This window comes from Brassica napus, chromosome C3, assembly GCF_020379485.1.
Source record: "Brassica napus cultivar Da-Ae chromosome C3, Da-Ae, whole genome shotgun sequence".
Lineage (NCBI taxonomy): Eukaryota > Viridiplantae > Streptophyta > Magnoliopsida > Brassicales > Brassicaceae > Brassica > Brassica napus.
In genome coordinates this window covers 34,961,480-34,980,496 of record NC_063446.1, presented here as the reverse complement: position 1 = coordinate 34,980,496, position 19,017 = coordinate 34,961,480, and the positions used below count along the sequence as shown (strand labels likewise).

Genomic DNA, 19,017 nt, shown 5'->3' with positions numbered 1-19,017 from the left:
TTCCTCCCATCGAATGCTCTTCTTTGCGTCTGGTGGAGTGTGTGTGGTCCTACGGGTTACACTAGATGCGATCTTTGAAGTAGCTTATGACGTTGTTGTGATACTATTTCATATGGTTTCTCTTTGTGATTTGTATCACCATTCTATCTTTTATGTTCTTGTTGTTGTTGTCTGTTTGGTTGTCAATAACCTCTTTGTACCCTCTTTTATTGGAGCGTAAACATTTTTAATATCAATGCAAGTATGGTTTAATCAAAAAAAAAGACTGTTTCGTGTAGCCAAACTCAGGATCCGAAGAGAAAGGCATGACCCTCCATTTTTTAGACCGCATTATCTCTGAATTGTTTGTTTCGAATGCCTTTAACAATGTTTTCCTAGGACAAAACATTCCCAGCCCTTCCTTTTCTTCTCAACTGCTGAATTAGGTATTTAACACAAGTTTCCCCTGACATAACAATGAAAAGCTTCACCTTTTTCTGAAGTCTCTTTGTGATGCCTTTAGCCCTTGAGCACCAGGTATCAGACCCAGCTATCGGTGCCTCTTCTAACAATGGATTTTTCACCATGGAGCTTGCTGGGACGCTATCTTTATGAAACTCTTTATTCCCTTCAGTAGGTAACTTGCAGAGCTTCATTCGTCATTGGATCAACAGAAATTGCGATCACAAGACCTTTTTCACTAACAGATCAGCTACAGTAGCGATCTCAGTAACATATGTAGGGTCAGATGTATCTAAACAGACATCATCTGAGACAGAGAGAGCATCAGGAACAGGGGTAAATTGTTGAGCATCCAAATCAAGAGGCACATTGTTATTCCAAAGTACAGATGCAAATCAATCTAACGTACTCAATACGTTTGAGCTTATAAACTTTTATAAATTTTACTCGATTTATAAACACTTATAAAAAGTTACGAGATAATTATGTTTCTTCTTCTCGCAACTTAGCCGATTGTGGTTTGATAGAGGCTTACCTAAGCAATCTCCTAAGACAGAATTTCGCCCCTACAATGGTGTGTGTAGTTTCATAGGCGTCTATCTTGAGGATACAACTATCGATCTCTGTACAACACACCCGTACCGAGACCGTAGCAAACTTTACTTTGAGTTTTCCTTCAGAAACTTGTTATGGGAAAGAAGAAGATTAAATCCAATTGATTCTCAGTAATCTTCTCTCTTCTCTCTTTTTTCTCCTCCTGTTCTCGTATTGCACTTGATCACTTTATATAATGATTCAAGTGGTGCCTTTAATCAACGCATACGTTAACTCAATCGGTGTCTTTTAATCAACGCGTATGTTGACTCATAACCGACACGTTTTGTCTGAAACGTTGCTTCCTTTAATTAATTAAAGTCCAACACGCATATTTTGTTGAACGGTAGCAGGGTTAGACTGTTGAGCATCCAAAACGAGTGGCATCGCCTTAGCTGGAGCATCCAAAGCAGGTCGGACTTCACCAGCCAAAGCTTCTACAGCTATGTACTTATGTTTTAAACTAACAAGCCAAACTCACGGTGTTAGTGTTGAGGCGCTTGGTATGTACTTCGGAGTTGATTCATAGTGAATTACTGAAAGTGAGTTCAACCAAATTAGGGAGTTTCATATTAAGATTCCGAAACTCTATACATCTTTGCTTTGTCAATTTTATTACTTCCCTCTCTTATTTTTTTTCTCTTGTGCTTTGTTTCTCTTTGTAGCAATCGTGCAATCAATCGTTTGTTAACCAAGTCCCCTGCAAGATGTTTGACATTAGGCTTGGTTCACTCGATGAATGCAAACTTCTTAACACGTTCCATAAACAAAAACGTGTAGCTTTTGAATTCAAAAGCGTTTATACCAGCAAAACAGCAAACTGCTTTGTTTAGAGATTGACAAGAAAGTCCACCCTTTTCAATATTTCAGTTTTTTGTTTGTTTGTGTTTTCTTCCTTTTCCAGGTTTTTGATTGGCCACTAGTTTAGTAGTATGTGTTTGCGTTTGAATCCCAGTCAGAAGCAGATATATAAGAAATGGTAGACATGGGAGAATGCAATTTAGTACACTAATAATCAAATAGAATGAGAAGGGAAGAAGCCACAAAATATCTCCAAACGAAATATATCCTGATATCTCCATCTCAACTCCTCAATAATATCCTCTCCAAAAGATAATAATCCAAAAGAATACGGTTCCGAAAGTAATAACAATGGAACAAACAAACATCAACATGAAAACAAATGCAAGGAACACCGAGCGAAAGGCTCCCACGCTTAGATCATAAACCAAACGAGAACAGATCCAAGTACCAAGCTTGAAACTGTCTTGCTTGCTCCATTCTGCAAAAATACAAATACAAAAGAGATTGGATCAGCAATTCATTTTTATTGGTTACAGAAGCATCTTTATAATATGATTTTATTAGTCCATCATAATTAAATTTTAAATGGGAGTTTTAATGGCATTTATTAATCCGGGTTATCGTTTGAAAAGTTTCTAAAATATAGTGGTCCTAGCATAAAGTAATACTGCAGACTTCGGAGAATTCCGTCATTCATGCAATGCTTTTGGACTATTTTATGACTAAAACTCTATTTTATGACTAAAGACTAAGGCTTTGAATGTAAAGTAAATCTAGATCCACTTTTTTGTCAAAAGCAAGATCTGCCTTTAAGATCAACACGTGGAAGTTATTTATTGTTCACGTTCATACTGACAAAGCTAACGTGACTCTGCACGCCACGCGCCCACGGCTCGAGTTCGAAGATCTCGAGACAGATGCAGTAGCACTGTCGGAAAATCGGCAAATACGATACGGGCGCAGATTAACATATCTTCCTAAATTGCGCTTGCAACTGCTCACTTTATAACATATAGGATTCTTCTGCTAAATTGCGCTAATCATAATTTTCAAGAGTCAAGACTAGTTTCAGATCTAATCAGTGATCAACTATTGCAAGCATAAACTCAGTGATTTTTCAAAGTCAAAAACATCTCAGATCTGAAACACATTGTACCAGATCCAAGTCAAATGAGAAGAAAAGTTTACGGACCTGGTCATTCGAATCTGTGGAAGGTCCTGGCCCTTCGACGCTCGGTCCAGGGCCATCAGTCGCCGGGAGAGGCGGGCTAGACGACGGAGATGTAGAGGGAGCTTCTGGCGTCGTAGGAGCAAGAGCTGGAACCTGAGCGGGAGGAGATGCAAGAGGAGCTGGAGGAGGAGTTGCTGGAGGAGGAGATGCGACGGGTGGAGGAGTTGCTGGTGGAGGAGAAGCGACGGGAGGGGGAGTTGCTGGAGGAGGAGTTGCCACTGGAGGAGGAGTGGCCGGAGGAGGAGAAGCAACTGGAGGAGGAGTAGCAGGAGGAGGAGCGGTGGTGGCTGGAGGAGGAGAAGTTGTGACTGGTGGAGGAGCTGAGACAGGAGGAGGAGTGGCTGCTGGCGGGGGGGTTGTTGTGGTGGGTGGTGCTGGTGTGGTGGTTGGTGGTGACGACGGAGCTTGACCTCCGACGCCGGCGATGAGGACGATGCAGATCGCAACAATGGCAAATCGCCTAGCCATTTTGTTTTGTTTCTTGTGTGAAGCGCACTCTCTAAGTGATGGTTCAGTGTAAAGAAAATGTAAAAGGAGGAAAGTGAAGGAATTATTTATATAGGAGAAGTGGAATCACATCGAAACGCAGATACATAGCGTCGTATTGAAGCTGTGTTTAGTGTATAATACAACCCATGATGCCATGTGAGAGTTGGCGGTGCTAGTAGTCAGTTGACACGTTGGCGAGTCTGTACCAACAAATTATGATGGGATGTGAATGAGTTGTATTTATTGACATAAAGCTTAGAAGTTACTCTTAGCTAAGGTGCTTTAAGTAAGTGATAAACAAAAACATTCTGGATCTCACCGAATACATAATTATGGAAAACACCAAACAAACTTTAGAAAATGTCAACAGTGGGACAGAAATAGGTGGCGAATTTGGTAAATAATAACCAAAAACCGTGTGCTACAGTTGTTTGGTACCACCAGAGTTGGTAGACGATCCTTCATGCGGATCACGGTCAGAAATTAAGTTTTATCATCTACAAGACTACAACAAAAACGAATGTTTTAAAATGACAAAAATGTCAATTTTACAAATTTTGGAATTAGTATCTATCTCAGACAAATTTTTATTTTGGTGACTAGAAGGTTTTGAGTCTAAATATTTGTACTTCTTTATAGGATGATGAAACCCATGTAAGTTCAAAAAGATAGAGTTTTTGTACAAGGAGATTAAAGTTTATCGTGAATGGGAGACGATGTAACACTTGGCAGCCTACCTGCTAAGATATACACCATTGTGAACGAAGCATCAATGCTTGGGACCTGGGAAGAAGTACAAAGAAAAGGAACTGGTCAAGAAGCTCAACAGATGTTTTCCTTCCAAATTTTTTGTTTATAAAAATAGTCATGAAAGTGACAATGAACTCTGATGATATGAAATTCGACAAATTTGTTGGACTACTCAAAGCTGCAAAAATGGAAAATACTGAGAAAATACCAAAATGTGTGAAAGGAATTGCTTTTGAAGTGAATCGGGATGATGTTAGACTGCAAAAACTTGAAGAAAGTTTATAGGCTAGAAACTTTAACAAAATTGTAACGACACAACAGTATAGATAAAACGATTTCGTTCAACTCTCCTTCTTCTGTGGAGTGTGTATATAGAGAGAATCATAGAATTCGCAAGAAGAACAAGTTTTGGGATCTTGGTGAGTTATCTTTGTGAGAGACGCAACTGCTGTTGTGTAGGATATTTTTAGGTATTTTAGGAATTTGTCAATAGCAAAATACAATTGTGTGTTACTACGAACTGATTGAACAGATCTTATTAATTTGTTCATGAGATTTCCAATAAAAGATATCGTTTTCGGAATTGCCATAAGATAATATTTCCTATACCAACAATCATTTTAGGTTTTTTCAACCCACACCATGTTAAATTAACTCTATTTCGGACACTTCCTATATCAATAGTAAAGATCAAAATGCACTATCTACGTAAATTGATCGATGAGGTTGTCTTTTAGTTAATTTCATAAACCTATAAACCTGAAATGGTAAAAATATCCAACTATTTACAGTTTTTGTTAATTAGCCTGAATTTATGGGTGATATTTGCATCAAGATATAAACAAAAGGATTAGCAAATAAATTAGTAAAACTAAATTAAGTATAAATGTGTTAAACAAAAATAAAAGATAGGTTTTCCTTATGAAATGAGTAAAGGGGAGAGTGATGGAGTGCTTTGGGTGATAGCATGTCGAAACTGGGGCCAGGTTGGGTTCCCTGTTAGTTTCGATGGATGCTTTTGGACAGATTGAATAATACTAATTTCAATTATTTGATGAGTCTTGGATTCTTGTTTTGCTGGTGCTAATATCATGTGCTCGACAGCACAATGCTACTGTCACTTCACAAATAAACAAATTTAAAATTAATTATATAATATTTGATTGTATAGCCTAAACTTTGAATTTATTTTAAGTGTATTAAAGGATTTACTAAAACCTGATCCGCGCGCCAGTGCGGATATGAATTTTCAATTTTTAATTATTTATTTTATTAAATGATGTATTTGTAATATTCGTTCATATTATATTCATTAAGTAAATATTTTTTTTGCATCTTAAACTATCTATTTTTTACGAATGTGTGATATCATATAAAAAATATAAAAAAGGAGTATATAGAGTCAATTAGATAATTGTAAAAACAGAAAAAAAAATTTGTGTGCGATATCATATAAATAATGATCCGTCCAGTTAACAAAAATCATGATTTTTAAATGTATAATTTTTTTTTATTTTGACCATTTCCTTAAAACTATATTAAATTTTACATATTTTAATTAGAATATTTTTAATATATTTACCTTTTTATTTGAAATGCAACTCAATATTTTTTAAAATATTAAAACAAAATAATTAAAAAAATATTTTTAGAATTTGTTTGAAAAATACAAAAATTATATTTTAAATTAAAATTATCCTAAAATATGGTAAGTTTTGATGTAAACGAAAACTCAAATGATGTCAAAAATAATTATATTCAATGATAATAACAATTAAAATTGATTATTTTAAGAAAATAGATTTACAAAAATATTGTTTGAAAGAAAATTTATTTATCTTTCAAATATAAAATAAAAATATTATAATTAATTAATAAAAAATATAAATAAAAACCATAAATTTAGCAAATGACAACTGAGTTATATTATGCTAAAATTTTCTTTCTAATAATTTATCAAATGACAAATGAGTTATGAGCAAATAATACCATATAATTTTTAAAAGCATAGCCTTTCTTAAATATTTTTTGAATAAATAATTATTTTTAAAATTAATCAACTGAAAATAATATCCGTACAATTGTATGAGTCAAATTCTACTTTTATTGATACATGTTATATATTAGTGCTGCATGTTTTAGGTAACATTTTAATGATGCACGTTTTTTAAAATCTCTATTATTAAAATTATGCACGTCAGGATAACTCATGAGTTTTCTTGATTGATTAAATTACATTATGTCCAAATTTATTTAAGGATATTTCATTAAGGTAACTGAAAAAGACAAACAATAAAATAGGAAGTTTAAATTCATTTAAGCATATTTCATTAATTTAACTGAAAAGATAAGTAATAAATTAGGTAGTTTTATTCGTTTTAGGATATTTCATAAATGCAACTTAAAAAGACAAGAAAAAAAATAGGGAGTTTAATTAATGAAATAAGAACATTTTCAAATGGGTACTTCTCTTTTAATAATATAGATATTATACAAATGATAAAGAGGATGACAAAAATTGACAACAATTTCACTCGAATAAATTGTAAGTGCAAAACAAACTGCGGTACAGTCGGTTCCATTCAGAGCAAAAAAGGTTTCTTTTTGTAACACACTAAATCAAAATATGTACAAGGGCAATTTAAGACGCACAAGGATAGAAATCATTCATTTCAACTATGATACTAAATTTTGTATTATTTCAATACCAAATTAATATTTAGTGTATTGCATTATTGGATAATCTTCACAGAACAATAAGATACAGATTTTACATAAGACCTTAACAACACCCGATGGCCCATATCTTATATTCAAGTTCATGGCAGCTCAACTAGGCCTCAAAGTTCGGGTTTTTGGGTCGGGTCCGGACCGGTTCCTTTCGGGTCTGGACCGGTTTCTTTCGGGTCCGGATCCTTCGGATCCTAAACATTTGGATCCAATAGGTAGTTTGTAAATTTTCGGTTCGGGTTTGGATCGGTTCTTCTCGGATCCGGGTCGGTTCGGGTCTATAATTAAAATACCTATAAAATATCCATAATTTTTGGATCCATATCGGATCTGAATCGGATTCAGATATTTAGAATCTCAAAAGGACATGACATACCCAAACTCTATCAAATTTAGTCGATATTTTTCATATATATATATATATATATATATATATAATTTTACAAAATAACTTAAATTAAACTATTAATAATTAAAATAAAACATTTTTAAACTCTAAATTTTACATTTTAAAGTTTCATATTATTTTAAATCATAAAATAATATATATAAATGAGAACACAAAAAATCATAATTTTGGATGTACATATTTTTAAGTCAGATACAAATCGGTTCTTATCGGGTCAGGTCTATTCGGGTCGGTTCCTTTTGGTTCCGGTTCTTTTAGGTAAAAGAAATTTGGACCCAGAAAGTACTTGTCAATTTTCGGTTTGGTTTCGGATCGGTTTCGGTTTGGGATTTCGGGTCTAGGTTAAAATCCCCGGGCCTAAGCTCAACCAAGAGTTGCCTTCGGTCGAAGCTAATTAGGCTGTCACGGGAGCCTCTTCGGAGTCCAGAAAATAAGGAACCAGGCCCAAAACCTGATCCAAACTCAAGATGTACATATTCTAGTAAGTTGTCCAACTGGCTTCAAAGTTAGGAAAGTCTTCCTTCTTTTCACAAGGGCACGTCCCAGATATATTTATGGAAGCCAGGAGAGATACACCATAACCCATCCAAGACGTCCTACCATGTACAGTACCAGTACCCAGAGAATTAGGGGATGTATTCAACTGAGAGTTTCAGGTGATTTGTATTAAAATGACAAATCAACTGTTATTGAAACATGAATTTTAAATATTCATTTAAAATCCACTGTTATTGAATTTGACATTTCTTAAAATACTCTAAAATCCACTGTTATTGAAAATATTTTAAGTTGTGGAGTTTTAAAGTTTTAGGTGATTTTAGGGTGTTTGGGTAGGTTTTTTTAGTTAAAAAATTAAAACCCAAATCCCATAGTTTTAGGTGATATTCTAGAGTAGTTTACCAAAAATCACTTAAATCTCTGCAATTTATTGAAATCATCTAAAACCCCATTAAAAATCAAATCACATCAAATGTTAAATTGAATACATCCCCTAAATGTTAAATTGAATACATCCCCTAAGAGAATCAACTTGCACTCTGACATTCCATATTAAACTCCAACGGATTTTCCTATCCAAATTAGCTGCAGAAATCTACGCCACACTTGGAGGCTTCCAAAGACATTATAAATGTACCTAGACCGACGTCCCAAGATATCACAACTTTTCACCCAAGCTATCAAGCTCAAGAAAACACTATTTCCTTTCATGGCTGGATTTTGTCATAAACCATCCAACAGCTAGTATTTTTTCATTTGCTTAATAAGCTCCATTCACTAGTCTTTGTAAAGCACCCTTGTCCATTTGAAGTTTAATGAAAGTATTATTCAGTTTACAAATCGAGCATTTGTAAGGGCGATATATTAAAAAAAAAATTAAAGTGAGAGGAATTTGAGATTAATTCTAATTGTTTTTGTCCCGTTCAACAAAAAGAAAAGATACTAAAAAGGTGATTCGAAGAGGCTCTGGACAACCATTTTTATTTCTACAGCTTTCTTTTGAAACAATCATGCTTTAGTTTTTAAAACTGAATCTAAAGCCAAAATATTAAAATAGAAAATATATTATAAGTTGTAGAAATCAATTTCTTTAGAGTTTTTGTTAACTACTTAGAAAAATATACGAAAAAAAAAATCAAAGCCACAACTAGAAGCTTAAAACATAAATCTTAGGGCAAAAAACATAAAGCCACAACTTCAACTAATCAAACCCTAAGTGTCTAGACTTAAATGAAGTATGCGACTTCGGTCGAGCACTTGGATGCTGCACTTCCGAGTAGCGTGATTAAGATCCCTATGTGATGCAGCGTGGATCATACTTCCTTTTCGGTTTTGGTTTTACCTTTACTTAATTATTCTTATTCTAGATAATTGCTAAGTTTCCTATTTACTTATGAGATTAGAATTAAGACTTATGGATATAATGTTAGGCCATAATCCTTAAGGACTTAGGTCTTTTCCTATTGTTATATATATAGTGCTCTCTAGGTTTGTACGGAGACACATTATTATTGATTTATAAAAACAAAGCTTTGGCTTTAAAACTCTTGATTACGGCTAGTTCATTGGTTGAACTCAATGGATTCAAGTTCATAGGCACGTTTGGGCATTCTCAGACTAAACAATCGTTCCTATTCTATCGGTTACTGTATCAGTTGGTATCAGAGACTTCCGTTTTAGATTCTCATCTAAGACACGATCAATGGCACCAAGAAAGTTGACGGACGATCAGCTCGACGAGATTCGCCAGATGTTCGAGACGTTTACGGCAGGAATCCAAACGGCGTTCCAAACTTCGGTGGAAAACGCCCTAACCACTGTTCTCCAAGCTCAACGTGAACGACGGAATGCTCCGCGAGATCAGCACCAGCATCAAGCTAGGCAACACAACGCACAGCTTGACGCATCAGACGAAGAAGACATGGTCGACAATTTGTTCGCTGCTCAAGTACACGATCAACGTGATCGTCGTGATCACAACCATGCCGACAGACGCGATGATCACCGTGAGGAGCAGGACCAACAACCTAATCCTCCAAATCGTTGGGAGTCCAGCTTCCGGACAAATATTCCAGAATTTTCAGGAACTCTCAACCCCGAAGAATTCATCGATTGGATGAACATAGTCGAAGAAATCCTTGAGTTTCGCCAAGTACCAGATGACGTAAGAGTTCCTCTCATCGCAACAAGATTCCAGGGACGAGCTATGGCTTGGTGGCAACAACTCAAAGAGACTCGTCAACAAGAGAACAAACCTCGTATTAACTCATGGGCGCGACTAACTAAACATCTGCGTTGAAGTTTTCTACCATTCAACTACGAACGCACCTTGTACAACAAGTTACAAAATCTTCGTCAAGGGACACGTTCAGTTGATGAGTATGCGACGGAGTTTTTCTATATGACGGCTAGAATGCCTTCTGCCGAGAACCAACAACAACTCATTGCTCGGTTTATCGGTGGCCTTCCTTCACAGTTGCAAGTGGCATTAGCCCAATTTAATCCGTCCTCTATTTCTGAAGCACATCAACGAGCCATATCAATGGAACAACAACTGCGTTCCTCTTGGACTTCGTCATCTCGTACGCGTTTTCAGCAGGGCGATACCAGCAGCAAATAAGGAACGACTTTGCAGAACACGGAGGCAACAAAAACACCAGCAAACAGCGATACCATTGCTAACTCTCGACCAGCTCGAACCAATGCTCTGCGTTGTTATACTTGTGGAGAACGTGGCCATATTCAAACTGCTTGTCCTAATAAGACTAAGCGGGGGCTAATAGTTCATGAGGATACTGAGCCAAAGCATGATGATTTTAAGGCCTCTGATGAGGAAAACATTGATATCATACAGGGAGATACATGCCTTAACTTGGTTCTCTTGCGCAATTGTCTCCTCCCGAAAGCCTCTCACGATTCTTGGCTGCGCACCAACTTGTTTCGATCTACATGTACCATCAACGGACGGGTCTGTAAACTGATTATTGACTCGGGCAGTTGCACTAACGTCATGTCATATGAAGCTTCCCAGAAACTCGGTCTCACCGTGGTTCCCCATCCCTCGCCTTATCCGCTTGCTTGGCTTAACAACGGCACCGAGATCACGGTCTCAAAGCAAGTTCTCGTCTCATTCTCTATTGGCACGTATAAGAACTCCGTGACCTGCGATGTTATTCCTATGGATGCTTGCCATTTATTGTTAGGAAGACCGTGGCAATTTGATCGTGATGCTACTCATCGAGGAAAGGCCAACACATACAGCTTCGTGTTTAACAATCGTACAATTACATTGATTCCGTCTAAAGACCAACCGGAATCTAGTCCACGGTCTAGTGGTGATTCAAACAAGGGAGCTACACCAACTTCGAACTCACTTTTAACGCTTCCCAAAAGTGATTTTGAAAAGCAGATGCACGATGTTGATATACTTTGGGCCCTTGTCGCATCGCCGGCAACAACAACTTCAGTAACTGAACCTTCATCAGCATTCATGCCATTGCTACAAGAGTTCAGTGATGTCTTCCCCACCGACCTGCCTAGCGACCTCCCACCGTTAAGAGACATACAACATCATATTGACCTGGTCCCTAATGCCGTTCTTCCCAACGGACCGCATTATCGCATGAGCCCTCAAGAACATGACGAACTTCGTCGTCAAGTTGAAGAACTTCTCCAGAAGGGTCATGTGCGAGAAAGCTTAAGTCCCGCTGCTGTGCCAGCATTACTCATCCCTAAGAAAGATGGATCATGGTGAATGTGCGTTGATAGTCGTGCGATCAACAAAATAACAGTTCGGTATAGATTCCCTATCACGCGTCTGGATGACCTTCTTGATCAAATCGGCAAGGCAAAAATTTTTACAAAACTTGATCTGAAAAGTGGCTACCATCAAATTCGAATTCGACCAGGCGATGAATAGAAAACTGCTTTCAAGACACGCGAAGGTCTCTTTGAATGGACTGTGATGCCGTTCGGGCTCTCAAACGCTCCGAGCACTTTTATGAGAGTTATGAATCAAGCTCTTCGTCCTTTTATAGGCAAATACGTTGTGGTCTACTTCGATGATATTTTGATCTTCAGCCATGATTTGTCAAGCCATCTATCTCATCTGCGAGATGTCTTAGAAGTTCTTTGTCGCGAGAAGCTGTATGCCGCACGCCATAAGTGTGTCTTTGGAGTCGATCATGTGCTCTTCTTAGGATATATTGTATCCGATAAAGGCCTACAAGTAGACCCAGGGAAGGTCGAAGCTATCAAAACGTGGCCAACACCTCGTTCTATCAGCAATGTCAGAAGTTTTCATGGGCTCGTCTCTTTCTACCGGAGGTTCGTACATCATTTCAGTAATGTTGCAGCTCCTCTTACGGATTGTATGAAGGGTACAACCTTCTTGTGGACTTCAGAAGCTAACAACGCCTTTGAAAATCTCAAGCAGTATTTGGTTTCAGTGCAAATACTGGCCTTACCCGACTTCACTCAAGTCTTCGAACTCCATTGCGATGCGTGAAAATTAGGGATCGGCGCGGTCCTTAGCCAACAAGGTCGTCCAATCGCCTTTTTCAGCGCGAAAATTGCAGGTTCCCGTGCTCGTTACAGTACATACGACGTTGAGTTTTATGCTATTGTTCAAGCTATTAAGCACTGGATGCATTATCTTTTCCACCAAAAATTCATCCTCTACACAGATCATGATGTCTTGAAACATTTGGGAAGTCAGGACAAGGTCTCATCTCGCCATGCTTCGTGGGTTGCCTTTCTCCAGCAGTTCACGTTCGTGATTAAACACCAATCTGGAAAGACAAATAAGGTAGCCGACGCTCTCAGCAGACGCCATTCTTTGGTCGTCACTATGCAGGTTTCGGTCCCTGGCTTTACTATTTTGCCGGACCTATACAAGGATGATCATTATTTTGGTACGATATGGTCTTCTCTGCAAGCTGGTCTCTGGTCCGAGTTTCTGCTACACGAGGGTTACATTTTTCGAGGTTCGCAGCTGTGTCTTCCGGACAGTAGTCTTCGCCTCAAGGTTATTAAGGAGTTACATGAGGAAGGTCACGTCGGCCGCGACTGTACACTTCAATTGGTGATGGAGTCTTACTTTTGGCCCTCCTTACGTCGCGATGTCTATAGGTTTGTCGCGCGTTGTGTTGTTTGCCAAAGGTCTAAGGGTCATGCTTCTAACAGTGGATTGTATCTTCCGCTCCCAATACCAACGCAACCTTGAACTGATGTTAGTATGGATTTCGTCTTAGGGCTACCGCGTACTCAACGTGGCAACGACTCTATTTTTGTGGTGGTCGACCGTTTTTCTAAAATGGCCCACTTTATACCATGCAAGAAGACGAACGATGCGGTGCAAGTTGCTAATCTTTTTTTTCGTGAAGTCTATAGGCTTCATGGTTTGCCGTTATCGATTGTCTCCGACAGAGACTCTCGCTTTCTCAGTCACTTCTGGCGTTCTTTGTGGCGTTTACTTCGTACAACGCTTGATATGAGCTCCGCCTATCACCCACAGACAGATGGTCAAACCGAAGTCACCAACCGCACAATGGGTGATATGCTTCTTTGTTTAGTTGTCGACAACATTCGCACATGGGATTCGGTGTTGTGTCAAGTCGAGTTTGCTCATAACCATGCAGTCAACAAAAGTACTCGTTTCAGTCCCTTCAGAGTTGTTTACGGCATAGTTCCTCGCGGCCCCATTGATCTTGGTCTAGCTCCGGATCTTTCTCGCGACCATGGCCAGGCAATTGACTTTGTGGCTGATATTTCTTCGATTCATGCTAAAGTCCATGATAACTTGCAGCTTTCTTCTGCGAAGTATAAAGCTAGTGCTGATCGACATCGAAGGGATTTACAGTTCCGAGTTGGTGATCTTGTTTGGGCAGTCTTGACGCGTGACATTTTTCTCCAGGTGATTATAACAAGCTTAAGTCTCGCAAAGTTGGTCCTTTGGAAGTTTTTGAGAAGATCAACGCAAATGCCTATTGTCTGCAGTTACCACCTGAAGCTCAATATTCTGATGTCTTCAACGTGAAGCATCTCATTCCATTTCTCGCACAGGATGACATTGCAGATCCGAGGTCGGATCTTTCTCTACCCCGGGTGACCTGATGCAGCGTGGATCATACTTCCTTTTCGGTTTTGGTTTTACCTTTACTTAATTATTCTTATTCTAGATAATTGCTAAGTTTCCTATTTACTTATGAGATTAGAATTAAGACTTATGGATATAATGTTAGGTCATAATCCTTAAGGACTTAGGTCTTTTCCTATTGTTATATATACTAGGATTCAAACCCCGCGAATTCGCGGGGAAACTATATATTAAATTTTATATATAAAGTGAGATATTTTAAAATAAACTATAATTGATACAAAAATTAGATAGATAAAAAAATACAACACAATTTTTTAATAATATAAAATTTTATTAAAATAAAAATACTAATAATTCCTTCAAAAATTAGTTTAATGCTATAAAGAATATATAAATATTCTTAAAAATGAAATATCTTGTCATCGTTGTCTATTGCACTATTATCAACACTGAATTGCTTAGAGTGGTTATATGTGAAAATATATAAACTAAAAATGATGATAAAATACATAGTTTTTATAACATTCCATTCGAATATTAAGATTACAGAAGGAAAAATTGCAAAATAAAATATAGTGAAAATACATGAAAAGTAATATATATGATCATAAAACTATTTAAGTGATCATAAAACTATTAAGGTAAAAACGTATATAACAAAAATTGGTGAAACAATAATATTTATATAAAAGAGACAAGTGTTAAAAGATGTTACCCCAACAGATGAATTTGTTAGAATGAATATATTCATGCGAATATTATATTGGATAAACATAATTGTATGGTACGCTGCTGGCTTTTGTTTCGTACATGTTTGGTTGAAAATTGAACATATGTAAAAATTTTGACTACTTAGGCTTTGATTGGTAACATGTGATAACATTGATTTAGTTTGAGTTAAAGGTGTAACTCATAGATAACTCAAAAATGTCACCAATCATGTATTAAATTTAGTTTTTTGATTTTACGTTTGAGTTAACATGTATTATGGTTGAGTTACAATTTTGAATTATACCCTTTATAAAATTGTTAAATCAAAACTTAATGCAACATCATGCCTAATCTCATGTTTTAGAGTTGAGATACAGTCATAATTAAAGTTTCTATCAAAATTACAAGTGAACATAATAAATTCCAAACACACCACGTAAAAAAAAGCTTTCATGTTCAATGTTTTGGAATTTTTTGTTTGTAAATAAAATGTTATTTATATTTCCAAGACCACCATGGCAATATCTTATTCTTATTTCTAGAAATATTTTGGGAAAATTGTTTTTTTAAAGCAAAAAAAAATGATAACTATGTTCTTTTAAACTAATATCTATTTTGTGTCATTTTTACCTATAATACCCTTTAATATTTTTGAAAATAAAATTTAATAAATAGTTTTACAAACAAAAAAATTTGGAAAAATAGTAACTATTGATAAAATACCTATATGAACTTAGTGATATTTTTTTCAGTTCTAAAAATGTTTAAAACATAATTTTCAGATTCTGTTCTAAATAAAGTAGAAATGACATTCTACGAAGTAGAAAACGAAATCCATTTTTTTATTGAATTTAAAATGTTTAGAAAACGTGATCTACATAAATAAGAGTATTCTAAAAATATTTAGAATACACATTCCGCGCTGTACCTACCGATTTAAAATCTTTAAAAATCAAAATTTACACATTAATATAAATCTAAAACACGTAGAAACTGACTTCTACAAATTTACTGTAAATCTAAAATATTTAGAAATCAAAATCTACACATTACTATAATTCTAAAAACCTGTAGAAACCGATTTCTACATATTAGATGTATTCTACGGATAAGAAATCAATTCCTAAAAATATGGAAACAAAATATTTGGGAATATTCACTTTCATATTTTGAAAAATCGATCTTTTAAAAAAAACGAAAAAAGTGGTAACCTTCTTCTCACGCCGTCTTCTATATTCCATTGATTGTTCAAAAAAATTTCACATTAATTCAACCATGATTCATATCTATGCTTTCACAGATCGATCGGTCTATAATTCAAGATCGGTCGATCCGTATGAAATGGACCTTTGACTATCGAGTGAAATGGACAAGGTCGATCAGTATATGCTCCGCGTTTTTTTTGTTCTGCTTAATGATCAGGATCAATCGATCAGTTCGACCTTGTAATTTCGGATCGATCGATCCCGCTTGATCGAACTCATTATTTATTATATTTAAAAATTACAATTTTAAGGGAATTATTGCTATTTTGAAAATAATTAACCTAACGGGACATAAAGTATATGAGATTAGTCTAAAGGGACATAGTTATCATTTTTTGCTTTTAAAAAAAAAATTCCCAAATATTTTTAACATTATTATACAACTTCACCTAATTTTGTGTTAGTCAAAGATTTTTTATTCTATTCCTTTTTCTTATTTTTGTATTTTTAACTTCTTCTTTTTAATTATTATTTTACAAAATCTTATTATTTGTAAATTTTATTTGTAATAGAAATTTATAAATTATTTTGTTATTGATAAATATTATAATCCGTAATTATAGTTCTTAGAAAAATATATATTGCAACATAATTTTTGTTAAAATTTATTTTATTCATTTATTTTTATTATTTATTTATTTTTAATAGGTTAATGTTTTTTTGTTATTAATAATAATTCATTGTCTTATGTTTATATTTATTTGATTAAAAACCATACTTTAGATTGTAACTTTTATTTTTACTGCAAACTTACCACATAAAGTTACAGTTTTTACCACATGATTTTTACCGCAAGTTACATCGAATTGTAATACATATTGCAACTCGATTTTAATACTACATGTCACCAGTCGGAGCCTTAATATTTTTACTCATACATAATATCTTTATAACTCTTCATAAAATAATTGGTTATAGTCACAAAACTATATGATGATTATAAGAATTTTTTTTCTTTTCAGTTTCAAGATTCAAACCCATGAATTTTTCATAAAATTGTTGATTGAAATTAAAAAGCTTATTTTCCTAGAATTTCATGTATTTTGCAAAATCCAGTATGATCATTAATCACCATGATATCTATGAAATTATAATTTTATAGTGAACTAATTTGAAAATAAGCAATTGATCTGGTGTATCCAAAGTGATGCTACTTTCATGGCATGTTTTCCACTTTTCATCTATTTCACATATCTATACTATTAAAACACAATCCTTACTAAGATTATGTCTTTATTTTTCAACTTATTTACAAGATTATGCCGTTTCATTATTTAATTTTTAATTTTTAATTAAAACCGTATGGGTAACACCCACGTTTTAATCTCTTTATTTTTTAGTTTTTTGTTATTAACTTTATAAAAATAGTTGAACCTATGGCTTTTTTTCACTCATCGTTCATAAACTAATTGTAACTATAATATTATTCATTTTTATACACAAATATATGGTAACATAATTCACACATGATTTATTCTGAAACACACTAAACATCAATACGTATTATATTCTCTAAATTCTTGATATTACCCAATGCACAAACCGTAAACCATATTTACAAAATCTATACTATTGTGTCTAATAGCCGACTGCAAAAAATATCATTATTGTAAAACTCTCTACAAAAAGTATCATTATTGTAAAACCCTAAATTCTTGATATTACCCAATAACGTTACCAAACCACTAAATATTCTTTGTAGAGAGTTTTACAATAATGCTATTTTTTTGCAGTCGGCTATTAGACATAATAATATAGATTTTGTAACCAAATGAAAATAAAATCTACTATTTATTAACTGAAGGAATCGAGTAAGAGACTTAACTTCTTCATAATAAAACAAATCGTTACCAACAAAATTGAAGTCAGTGATCTTAAACAATTCTGAACAAAATAAAGTAACTTCCATTGTAGTTAAGAATAACTTAGGAAACAATATAATCCATTAACTACAATATCTATAATATTTAATTCGTTGGATTCAAATCCCCATATTTCAGAAACTTAATACAGTCCTAAGCTGTCTAAGAGAAGTTGGGAAAAATACCCTCATGTTAGCCAAGGTCGGAGATAATGGGAAAATGCCTCGCTTAGGTTTTAGAATAATAACATCGAAAGTTGCATGTTTCCTACGCATGAAACATTTAGCTTAAGCTAAATATGTTGCTTGTAACACAAGTAACAAGAAGATAACACTTAGCTGCTGCACGGCTTGGACTACGGTTGATGATGGTGGCTGGCTCAAACTCGGTGATCATGAAACGACTCTCCGGTGACATGGCTTTCCCCTCCTATGTCTCACGGTTAACGATGGTGGTGGTTGGTGTTAAACGCCGCAACTCCAATTTAGATCGTGCCTCCTCCGCATCGCTCGGTTATGATCACGGCTACGTCGAGAGTTGATAAAGGCTCCGGCGGCACGGCAAGGATCTCGGACCCTCCTCCGATGAGATGATGACTTGGTGATCGGCACCGGAAGTGCTCTACGTGATGGCTCCGCGTACGTGCGTCTCTTCTCTACATCAAAGCCTCTCGGATCCGATGCACAGCGACCAAAAGAGAGAGGCGATGGATCTCTAACGGCAAGGCTTGTCTCCAGCACCGTGTTACATCTCCTTCAGTCATATACTGAACTTGATGACAATATATAGAACTGGTTTTTTGAATTTGATGTTATTGGGAGAGTTGGTAAGTTATTGGACTGGTCATTCTCCTTCAGTCATATACTTTCACACATGATGTTGCAGAGGGAGGATCCCTTCCAGAGTTTTGGAGAAGTTAGTTTGTAGTACGTTGCTTTTCGGATCATATAACAAGACGCCGCAGCGTATAAACAATTCACTCACTTCTTCTCCTCTTTGGTCTGGAGTTTCAGGGTATCTAATCGAGCAAGCAATTAGGGATTAATCTTTGACATTGCCTTGCCTTGTAATAATGTGAACACAGCAAACTAATGAGCTTTAGGTATAATCCATTGCAACCTTTCACCAACCTC

At 35.6% G+C, this 19,017-nt stretch overlaps 1 protein-coding gene across 1 annotated transcript; it reads right to left on the bottom strand.

The window, feature by feature from the left end:
• Positions 1-2,027: 2,027 nt before the first annotated feature.
• LOC106416322 (classical arabinogalactan protein 9) lies at positions 2,028-3,776 on the bottom strand. Its single transcript, XM_013857180.3, has 2 exons — positions 3,032-3,776; positions 2,028-2,317 (listed from the first exon to the last, which is right to left on the bottom strand). The coding sequence occupies exons 1-2, from the start codon at positions 3,536-3,538 to the stop codon at positions 2,252-2,254; spliced, it is 573 nt and encodes a 190-aa protein (XP_013712634.1). The 5' UTR covers positions 3,539-3,776; the 3' UTR covers positions 2,028-2,251.
• Positions 3,777-19,017: the final 15,241 nt, after the last annotated feature.